The 12,153-nt window shown below is 38.9% G+C and overlaps 1 protein-coding gene across 7 annotated transcripts in view; it reads right to left on the reverse strand.

The window, feature by feature from the left end:
- Kif6 (kinesin family member 6) overlaps nt 1-12,153 on the reverse strand; it is a 319,165-nt gene that overhangs the window by 201,870 nt on the left and 105,142 nt on the right. For all 7 annotated transcript variants that reach the window (XM_087184484.1, XM_087184482.1, XM_087184483.1 and 4 more), the window contains one exon: nt 11,132-11,261. In XM_087184484.1, coding sequence (XP_087040610.1) covers nt 11,132-11,261 — 130 coding nt within the window. The remainder of the gene's footprint in view (nt 1-11,131; nt 11,262-12,153) is intronic.

Below are 12,153 nucleotides of genomic sequence, written 5' to 3' on the forward strand. Positions count from 1 at the left end.
CAGTCACAGAAGAGGTTTTAAACAAGTAAACCTATCTACATGTTACCTACCATTCACTGCCTGGAAGCTTACTCTTGAAACAATGAAAAGTATATCACTTGAAATGCTGAAAAGTTTCCCTCGTCTTCACTTGTCAGCTTCGAGAATCAAAACTATATTTTGTCTTCTACAGCCATAATCATCTCATCCTAATTCCTATCATGCCGTCTTTACCCTTTTGAATTCAGTTTACCTCTGGAAACTTTTTTTCTCTATTTTTGTCCAGATTTATATGTTTTTAATATTGTAAATTGCTTCAAATCCTTTTGGAAAATAAATGAGATTTACAACGCTAATATAAACATTGTTCTCCTGCTTTAAAAAGGCATGTAACATTTGAATTTATGATGGGATAAGGAGTTATTATTTCATGAAATGAATATATACCCATTACATTCACAAAAATAGATCCAGTTAGGCTGTAGTGGCAAACCAACACACAGCATCGTAATCTCAGGTTTGCCTGGTATGGCTTCATGGTAGCCAAGGCTCCGGTACTTGACACTCAGCCAGCAAGGCTAGTGGAGGCTGAGACACCCTTCAAGGCCAATGTCCCCACGGAGCTTCATGGGTGCAGCAACGGGGGAGCAAAGCAGGGAAACTGCATGCCAGGACTTGAGGCTGCCCGTAAAATAACACCACAGCTCTCTCATGCTTCACTGGCTGGGGCAATCCTATGGACACGCACGCCTTCAAGGGAGTGTGTGCCAAAGAAATGGGCTGGAAGTCCAGAGGAGCCCTGGTAATCTCTAGCACGCTCCCTGTGTCAAAATCCAATCAACAGAAAAAAGAGCAAAGGTGAAGGTGAGCCTCTTCCAATCAAAAAATAGCACTACTGATACTTGATAAATATTGTTCAGACATGTCTTTATAGAGAAATAGAGGGACAGTAGTACTTTCACCAAAACAAAAGGATACATATCATTGTTAATTGAAAATTATTATATTTTATTTGAATTTAATTTAAAAAATGCACTAAAGGAGCTGCAGATTTATATCTATCATCAAGGCAAGAGACGTGTGTCTTTTTTTCTAAAATGATCTCCTTACAGGTAAGAAAAAATACACATTGGGACTTGGGCCATTATGCTTTCTGTTTTTTAACTATATAGTTTACATTAACTATAGTATATAGTATACACATATACGTATGTATATTTATACTGTATTCATTCCTTGCTATGAAATGTAAGGAAATTCATTGTTATAATACTTCTTCCACCTAACTTCAGATTTTTGTTAGATCTATTATGTTCTTATTTGCAAGATTGACGTTATTTATACAGTTGTTGTTTTATGTCCACATTTAAATAAATTCAGTGTCACAGACATCAAAATATTTAACTTTGGGCCTAGGTGCCCATCAAAGATGAATGGATAAAGAAAACATGGTATAAAGCACACAATGGAGTATTATTCAGCCACGAATAAGAAAGAAATTATGTCATCTGCAGAAAAATCATGTTAAGATCATCACGTTAAGTGAAATAAGCCAGACTCAGAAGAAAAGTATCATATGTTTTTCCCTAATATTGGACTGTAAAACAAAAGACAAAGATAACCAAAGTAGAAGGGAGACTAGTACTATTATTAGACAAGAGAAAGAGAATAAGGCAGGGTGGGTTTAAGGAGAGGTTAATAGGGAGGATGAATCAAAATACATTATATGCCTGCATGAAAATGCTACAATGAAACAGTATTTGTAAAATTAGCATGTACTAAAAATATATAAAAATAAAATTTAATAAAAAACAGTAAGTAGTATTCTTTTTTTTATATATTGGGATACTGGGAGAGGTAGAGGACACGAGACTACTACGAAGTAGATTGTGCCCTTCTTTTTGATATCCAGGTATACACACAGAAACCTGTTATGCATACAAAGTATTTTTAACTTATTACCAATTTAGCATTTTCTCTGTGTCTCAAGCATCTTCTAAAATGTTATTAATAACCATAGTGTAACATTTCATTAAATGTATTATCATTTAGGCTACATTAGTATTGTGTACATTTCAGTTGTTTCTATTATTTTACTGTACTACTTTAAATAAACTGTACCATGTTGAACATTCTTACACATCTAGCTCAATATTTTGATGTGATAAATTCTAGAGTGTTCCTTCCATAAAATGTAAACTTGTTTGCAACAATCTCAGGATTGCATGAGAGTGCGTATTTCTGTCAACCATGGACAACATTAAGTAATTTTTAACACTGTGATCGGTCAGAGTATTAGCATCTTTGATTTAACCCATTTATACTTAAGATTGCAATTTTTTGAGTTGTTGCATGAAATTTATATATGTCATCTAGAAAAACTCAAGGAACAAGAATTTGAAGAGAAAAAATTTTTATTTCTTTCTATTGTCATGAGTGTCCCGAAACTGGAATACCAGGCATTGAAGGGTTAATTTGCGTATTTTTGATGTCTAGTGACTCTAAATATTTTAGCAATTTTTTAAAAATCTTCTTTTAGGAGTAATGATCTTTTCCTCAATTTTCTATTAGGATCTTTTCTTAATGACTTGTAAAAATGTTATGTGTTAAAGCTATTAGATATTTTAAAAATAAATAAATTCAATGCATCCCACAGTCCTTTTGTAAGATTTCTCAGTTCCTGAGTTCTTTATTTCAGTTTAACTCTTAGTGGGAGAGCCTTCACTGTCAAATAGTTTTTAAAAGGAGGCTTGGCTGCTTTTTCTTCCTGAATTCACATATGCTTAAAAATATTTGTTTGCTGTTTTTGTTTTACAGGGACAACTTCACAACTTGGTTGAGTATAAAATGACTGGGGATTTCACATCCAGGCTTCAGGACTTGGTCCATGTCTGTTGGCACCCAGTGTTGCTATGAGCATGTCTGAAAACAATCTAGTTTATTTTCACTCATTGTTGATTTGTATTTTCTGACTGGATGCCTGTGTGTTCTTTCTTTGGCTTTGGAACCGAGTCACTTCAATACAGTATGTCTTGGAGTTGAGCCCTTCCAATTTTTCCTTTGACAAAGCAAGTCCTTTTCATCTTCAGATTCAAGTAATTACAAATTTCAGGAAACCTTTTTCTCTCTCTATCCATATTTTCTTGGCTGCCTTTGTTCTTGTCATGCGTAATTGGTTTCTATGCATAACTGGATTCTCCTTTGTCTCTCTAATTATTACCTTCTTTCATTTCTTGTATATCCCTAGTTATTTTCCAATTCCATTTCTTCCACCTCCTCTCCCCATTGCCTCCTCTTTTTCCTCTTCTTTCTCCTCTTTTCACTTTTAATGGCACTTTTATCTTTTTTTCTCTTTCATTTCTTTCCTGAACTCTTCAGGTTTGCTTTTCTTTGCCTTGTCTTGTAATTATTTTCTTTGAACTCTGCTGTAATTTTGAGATAGTTCTGAACTAAAGATTGTAGTATTTAGGGGACATATTTACATATGAAAGACACGTCCACTGCACCTGCTGGAATTAGCTTTCAGTGTATATTCCTTAGCCCTAATCCCCACTCTGTCTACATGGATGGGTCTTGGGTTATTTTCTTTCTGATAATTTCATCTTTGAACAAGATCATTTCTTTTCTAAAGAATAGAATTAGGAGGTGGGTGAGGAATATTCATATTGGGTTTGCGTCCTAAATACTTTTATATTATATCTGTTATGTTCTTAGCCTTAAGAGCATAAACTTCCCTTAATAGTATGCAGTAATGTGTCTGGAATAGCTCATAGTAAAGCCCCTGAAATCACAAACTCCCTGAACCCCACCCGTCAAAGTCCATCTTTCTTGGCATGGGCCTAGCCCACTGGCCATAAAAATGGCCTGTATTTAAGATTTCTTCTTTGGCTCCACCTTCTATAATGTAGGATGAATATCTATATTGTATTCCCAGACTCTTCTTCCATACTCTCCTCTGCTCTTAGATCTCATCACTCTAACCAAAAGATCATTGGATTTGTGTTTGAGAACTGTGACCCTTTCTTTAGGGGAAACTCTATCCTGCTTGAGGTTGTAGGACACATGTGTTGGCTCTCAGCACCCTCCCTCACCATAATTCAAATTTCATAGTGTTTGGCAGCTTTTCCCATACTTTGAGGTTATGGCTGTTTCCTTGTCCCACTGAAGACAGCCTTTTTCCTCCATTTTTCATTGTTTTGTTGCTGTTTTTGAGAATTTTGATAATAGGGAAATGACTTTCTTCCGCTATGTTTAATTACAGATGAGAACTTTAAAGATCAGAAGAAACTCCCAGAATAAATTTTTATAGCCAAAAGACTGTGTTCCTCTACTGATGTTTATGGAGTCTGTCCATGCTAACATTCTAATGATGCCTGTTACTGTACCACTTCTTTTGTTTTAATCAGTGTTTTAAATCTCAAAATGTATGGTCTATATAATAACACTAAGTCAGGTTAGATTGGAGCAGGATACAAACTATGCTGAAACACAGAAGGACTATATAACATTGCATATTTTTCATATATAAAATAGAGAAAATGCTTGCCATAAACACTCTAAGTTTTCTTCCTTCTATGTCTAGTAGTTATACACAACCAACTAGAAAATATGGTAGAAGTGCCAACATGCCTTTTGATAAGGTTTCTAGCTGCTTCTTAGGACCTAATAATACGAGAATGTTTTTCTGATTATGCTAAGATCAGGGCCAAAATGTATTTTTCCTGCTGTGTATTTTGCTCACAAATCTTCTCATAAGCTTGCTGATTATATACAACAAATATATGTTTCAAATAAAATACTGTGAGGAGGTGTTAGTGTCTCTCTAACGGTGTGGTAGAATATAATTTTAAACACTCACTGCAACCAAATCCCTCTTGCTTCCCACACACACCACACAAGGAGATGGGCTTTAATGTGGGGTGAACAAACATCACACAGTGAAGTTGTTCTTTCCCTCCTGCATTCTCCTTATGATATCCAACAACAGGTCCTAAAACTCTGGCACAAACCTCCAAGCTCGACTCATACCCTCTCCCAAAGGTCTGTATTTCTACAAGGTCACACAGCTCAGTCCAAATGTCTGATAATATGCCAAGCTGGGAGCCTACAAGACACACCAGCACTACTCTGATAAATCTGATATGCCTGCTTTCAAGCAAAGAATTAGGTATAAAGACCTCTAATAGCTCTTGGGAAAATAATTTAGAAAGCCTATTGACTTGGTTGATAGGCCAATGATTTGAAAAAGTTTGGAGCTCACAAATTTTTTAAAAAGTGTTTAAGTCATCTGTGGTGTTCTCTGCACTCACCAACAGGCACGAGTATCAGTGAACCCGGCCCACTTAGCCACCGCTGCGCAGTCTGCCAGTCACAGATGTCATGAGCTTTGCAAAAGAGAAAGAGTTTATTCATGAGAAGGCAAGTCTCAAATCCACCTCCCTGGGTACAGGGTTTCAGGGTACTCATGCATACGGACTGTACCAGAAGCAGGGTGACTTGAGGCAAGAAGAAAGCTGACTGGAGGGGAAGTAACCAGAGGCCCGTGTGTGCATAATCAATCCTGGCAGTGGCTCCATGGGACACATGGTCTGAGGATGGAGTCTTCTGCCCCCTGATGTCAAAGAAGCCACTTGCCTGTGCAGGCCCAAGGGAGGAGTAGGTGGTTTCAACAAAAACACTTTCAAGTTCCTGAAAACTAACCTAGGTGACCATGGTCATCACGACCCACACGTCAGAGGTGGTATCTATGGCAAAACTAGTGGGGGACTAGTAATATACTGCCTAGCCACAGGGCCTCCAAAGTGACGATTTTAGTCACCTAAAAGCAAGTGTAGTGTGATAAATCAAGAGTGTTAATTCAGATTTTCCTGGGGTTTCACACTGTACCATGAAATCACTTTCAGTTTTGAGCCTGAGGCTACAGGTTTTATCACCCTAACTCACCAGGCCTTCCTTTCCCCTCAACTCAGTAATTAATTTGCAACTGATCACCTGTGAGTTGCCCGGTGCTGAGACAGTGGAGGTGAACAAAAGTCTTGCCTTTAAATGGTTGTCAGCTGAGAATTTCAGGGTCTTCCTAAGAGCCATTTAGTTGAGTTCTTATTCTGGCCATACAAAGTGGGTACCATTTTTCTGATTTTTATTGGCTAGAAAATGTGGTTTGGCCCAGTTATGTGACTTGTCTGAGGATATATGCTTGGTAAGAAATGGAACCAGGAGTCAGACACCAGGTCTCCAAAGCCCACTACGTGGCAGCGTTGGGTGTTGGTGTGGTGAAGAAATCAGAGTGGGCACCAACACTGATGGAAGGGACTCCCTCCAAGGCCACTCGGGAAGGGCCCAATGGGAAGAAATGAAGTCACCTATGGTATGGACTCTCCCAGTGTCAGCACAGAGTCTGCTAAAGTTCCCCTTTGGGCAGTTTCCCAGTAAATGTTGTAGGGTGTATACAGCATATTCTAGCTCCTGAATCCATCATGGTCAAGAGCTACCCCAAGTACCAAATGAATAAAAAATTATACACAGCTCATTTGGTCCCTGAATTTGTTTGCTAGGAAGGCTGGAACATAGTCCCATAGACTGGTAGTGCCCACAACAGAAATCTGTGACCTCACAGTCAGTGAGGAAGGCTGGAAGTCTGAAATCAAGGGGTTGGTGGGGTTGGCTCCCTGAGGGCTGTGAGAGAGGATTTGTTCCAAGCATCTGTCCTGGGCTGGCAGGTGGCTACCTTCAGGTGTACACAGCGTCTCCCTCAGTGCGCATCTGTCTCCACAGTTCCCCAGTCTTCTGGGTCCACCCTGACGACCTCATTCTAACTTGGACACCTATATGAAGACCATGACCCAGCAAGGTCCATATTCTGAAGTTCTGGGAGTTAAGACTTTAACATGGATTTGTTATAGGGGTTGTCACAATTTAACCCTAACAGACACTACTGTGAGGTTTGGATAGAAAAAACCCTAGATACCACTCTCTTTCCCAGGGTGGCTCTCAAAAGAGTCCCCTGCTGGCCTAATGATTCACTTTGAGCAGACCTATGATTCCCTAAAATAAATACTTAAATGGTATTTTTTAATCAGTGGAGGCTATTTCTAGAGGGAGGATTCAATAGGAACCCTGGCTGTTAATTTAGCTTGGCTTTCTGGCTTTTTTTCAAATTTCAGGTAAAATGCCTATGCTCCAAAACCCTCTGAGATTCACTTCTTACCACAAAACAAAAGATGCCAGATATGTCAGCTTAATTTAATTATCCCCATTGCATTTACGACTCATCATATTATTCTGTACTCCATAAATACATATAGCTACACTTTGTTAATTTACAATAGATACAATAAATAATAACATAAAAGAGCTATTCCAACATGATGATGACCAGTCTTTTCCATGTCCCAGGCCCAAATGGGAATAATGAGGCAGATGGCTGGGCATCAAACTTCAACACAAAACAACAACTGCTTTCTAATAGTTTGTATTATTCATCTGTGAAACTCTTGACTTTCTAAGCATGATATCAAAAACAGAAAACAAAATAAAAAGACTGATTTGGCTTTCCTAAAAAAGGAACAAAATTAAAAGAAAATCTATAAAATGAGAAAGTAAGTGCTAAATATATGGCAAAAAGTTATCCTTATTGTTGATTCATTCAACAGTCACTTACAGAAGGACTGGTCCACCTCTGTTTCCAGGTGCACAAGACAAGGCTCCAGCCCTCATGGAGTACAAAACAACCAAACCTATCCAACCCTCCAAGAGAGAAACAGAACAATGAACAAAAAAAGATATGTGGATGGCCAATAAAGATAATCAAGAATTTGGTAATCGAAAATGCAAATTAAAATGGAATTTTCTTTCTTTTTTTCCTTTCAAATTTTGTGGTATTGACAAGAGGGTAGAATGCGGACTTGCTCACATAATTCTCTGGGAGTGGATTTCACTTAGCTTTCTCAATGGCCAAGCTGAATCTGCTCAGGTGCATTTTAATGCACATTTCTAGGCTCCACTGCAGATTCTGAATCCACCCACCAGAAATGGGATCCGAGAAGTTGCATCTTTTAACCACCACAGGGTATTTTAATGCAGGTTATCCTGGGACTACACTTGCGCAGAGAGCTGTAGATCCTGTGAGGGGCTGAGCCTTCAAGGCAGGGACAACTGCAAACAGTCCTAGCTGTGGAGCTGCCAACCACATGCAGAATGTCACACCTATAATCCTGGCACCCTGGGAGGCTGAGGCAGTGGGATCATAAGTTAGAGCCCAGCCTGGGCAATTTAGCAACTTAGTGAGATCCCGTCTCAAAATGTGAAGAAACACGGAAAGGGACTGAGGATGTAGCTCAGTGTGAAGGCTGGCTCCAATCCCCAGTATTGCAAGACAAAACATTACAAAACATCAGAACACCTTCAATAAGATTTGATTAATTGGTATCAATATTTCAACTATAAGGCACAAAAGTATCAAGTTATACTGGCTACTGGTGGGCCATGAGGCTGGGTCATACACAGTTCAGCTTTTATAATATTTATTCTCTTTGGCCTGGCAATTTAACTTTAAAAGGAAAGTACCCTAAGGACATAATCAGGTTTTATTCAAAACATCGGTAAGATTGCAGAAATTATTCAAGAGTTCTGAATAAATCAGAAGAGGATGAGGGTACTCTTAATAACTTTTCCTTAAAACGCTGCCTAGGAGTAAAGAGCAAGGAAGGAAAGGACCCTCCACTTTGCGTCCAAGAGATCGAAACTTTGTTTTGTAAATGTTTGCTGGTTACCATGGAAACCTCTGGATTTCTCTGTGTAAATGGGAAATTGGGAACTTAGTTCTTTTAAAAAAAAATGATTAGTGTGTTCTTTTTATCCTGGTAAGCTCGTTCTGTGCTGACAAATTACATTCTGACAGCTAGGCTGTAATCCAAAACATGGTTTTTTAGAGACTGTGAAAAATAAAGAATTTCCAGGGGTTGATGGTTACCCTTCACTTGTATTCTTAATGTACGTGCATTTTCTTTCATTGGATTCAAGAGATAAATGAAAAGGCTAAATACTTGGTACATATTTTAAATAACTCATAAATATATCCTCATCTAAAATATCTGACATATCTTGATTTGATTCCTGTGCTCATAGAATAAGGAAAGAACATACACTTCTCACTTAGCTGGGCGTGAAGCTGAACCCTGACTGTGCTGCTTACTACTTGTGTGAGTTTGGGGAAGAAATCTAACTCTTTCAGCCACAGTTTCCATCTATAAAGTAAGAATCAGGACTAAAATATAGAGAGAGCATGTGCAACAATGCTAAGTCTGTTGAACAGGTTCTCAATATAACATGGCACCTGTTATTACCAAAGAAAAAATAAGAGCAGGCACAGAAACACTCCAACTATTGGACATGGTTTCAAAATATCAGATACCAGACAGGAAAAATGTATAAATTAAACAAAAATTAATGCACAACCAGCATGGTTAGGAGTGGACTTCCTTGGATTTCTGTTTTTAAGGATACTGTTATTAGACACATTCATCAGTAAGTAAGAGGAAAAGACTTGGGATTTTGTAAGGTGGAAGATGTGACAGGTGAGTTTCACAAAAGAAGTCCCTCAAAACTCCACAAAACAATGTGGCAACATTGTATTCTGTCAGCTAAATTGAATGCATAACTCTGAAATACTGAATGCTGCTGGAGGTCATGGTGGAACGGGGTCAGGGGCCTGTCACAGTTGAACAAGGAAGGACAAGGCCTCTACTTCTGCATGGATGAGTCACATCTGGAGGGAGGGTGGCATTGAGGCAGGGACAGGTTCTTCCACTTGCTTTCCAGTAGCATTTATGAAGCCACTTTTGCTCTTTCTCGTGTGCCTCAATGTTCTGTACCTCTTGGTTTGCCATTTGTTAAGCTGCATTCAGAGCAAGAGGATTTTAGTGGATCATGCTAAGTCCTTCATCATTATATGCCCTAATTCTTAATCTGCTTCATTCTGTAATCTTCACTTATTTTAACAAACAAGAGCATTACAGATGATCACGTGGGTAAAACACTGAAGCACTGAGCACAAACACAAAATATTCTAAAACAAAACAAGAGATATCCTGAAGTTAAAACTATGTAAACTTTCTTCAAATGAAAGAATTTGAGCACTTAACTACATGTTACATGTGGCACATTATCTATGTAAGCTTGCCAATGTATTGGAAAGTATTAAATTAGTAAACAACAACAACAAAACTAAAGGCCTAGTCAACACGTTGATTTCACTATCTGGATCTGGCTTCCCTTTATCTTTTTGCATCAAAGGCAGTGCATTTGAGAGGGAAACATGGAGCAAAAGAGGTTCCCTTGGTGGACGCAAGCTGTTCTTGGGCTGCTTATCCTCTGCCATCATCACTTGGCATCAGAGAGAAGGTAAAATATGGAACTCAGGAGGCAGGGTTTACAAAGCAAGCCTCAGTGAGGACAGCAGGCTGTTAGGTGGGGGCTGCTCCACCACCACCGCCAGCCCCCCTTCCTTACCGCTCACTGCAGCTGGATGAAGGCTTCAGGACCCCCCATCTCTGACTGGTAACTGGTTAAGGCTTGGGCTTCTGCCGCGCTGGGCTAATCCCAGCTCCTACAATTAAGTTGAATGTCAGACAAACAGTGAATGCTTTTTGAAATAAATATGCCCCAAATATTGCATGGAAATATACTTTTACTACCCACCATGGTAGTGTTCCCAGATGTGCCAACCCATAGAGTACTTCCTGTGTTTAACGTGTTTTAGAATGCTTTACCAATATTAATTCACCAACTAAATGAAACTATATGGATAATACAAGGTTAAGAAGAATAAACTATATATTTTTAAGTTCTGCAAAATACACAAAACTTGCTATAATTAAGATATTTTATAGGTTGTCGTGGATTAGCTGTAAACCAATTTGTAAAAACGTTTAAAAATATAAAAATGAAAATTAAAAGGCACACAATGGAGTAAAGTGGAAAAAGCAGCTGAGAATCCAGAAGTCTAGATTTCAGTCCCTGCTCATTAACTAGCTAGGGAACCTTAGAAAAGTCTCCTTACTTCTCTGGATCAACGTGAGATTCAGATGAGACCATTTTTACCATTCTATCTCTTAGTATTAGAAAAGCAGTATGCACAGAGAAGTTTTATCACCTCTGCAATCATTCTGTTGGTATCTCCTAAGAACAACAAATTCAGAGCTTCTTCTTCTGTCGTTGCCTGATGGAGAGACAGGTTTTTCAGGTGAATGTTCTGATCAGGGTCCTCCAAAATTGTCACTTTCCTAGAGAAATGAGAAGCAAGAAAACAGGGTCCTGTTGAGAAGGAAAAAAATTTGAAGTCTTCCCTACACGATTATTTTTAAAAATTGTATAGTAGCGTGTCTTGAACTTATAAAACTGAATAACACTCAAGATACCAGACAGCACTGGATTAGCATCAAACACTGACATTCCCTTGACAATGTCTGAAATAGCACTGGGTCTAAAAAATACATTACAAGTTTCAGATTTAAAGCTGCCTGTCATTGTAATCAGGTCATTCAATCATCTTAGAAGGCACATTCTTGACCCCCGCCAGCACACAGGAGTTGAGCTGCTCCCAGCGCACAAGAGGAGGCTTCTGGGCCAACGTACCAGCCCTGCCACCAAACAGGAGGTGAGCCACTCCCAGTGCACAAGAGGAGGCTTCTGGGCCACCATACCACCCCCATCAGCACACAGAAGGTCAACCCGCCCCCCCCCCCCGCCCCCCCCCCCCGTTGAAATGAGAAGACACATAAACAAGTCTCAAAACCAGACTTGCTGATCACCTAAAGCAACCCCAAAGGGAAACAAGATGGAACAATCTGATACTCAACCACCTGGACTTCCTGAACTGGCAACAAAAGAGGATCTGGAAAAAATGAAATCAGAAACAATTTCTCAGATAACAACAGAGATTATGCCCATAGTGCAAGACATGATTAATAAATCTAGAGAGGACACACATTAAAAAATAGAGGAGCTGAGGAACATGATGGAATCCCAATACAGGAAACAGATGGAATCCATAAAACAGATGCAAACTGATTTCCAGGAGTTTAAAAACTCCATTGAAAGTCTATGCAGCAGAATGAGCCAATGTGAGGACAAAATTTCATGTATAGAAGATAAGATTGCAATTAGTGACCAGGA

The sequence above is a fragment of the Heterocephalus glaber genome, unplaced genomic scaffold (assembly GCF_053883595.1).
Source record: "Heterocephalus glaber isolate CG9 unplaced genomic scaffold, H.glaber_assembly_v1.0 deba00001497, whole genome shotgun sequence".
In the NCBI taxonomy this organism is placed as follows: domain Eukaryota; kingdom Metazoa; phylum Chordata; class Mammalia; order Rodentia; family Bathyergidae; genus Heterocephalus; species Heterocephalus glaber.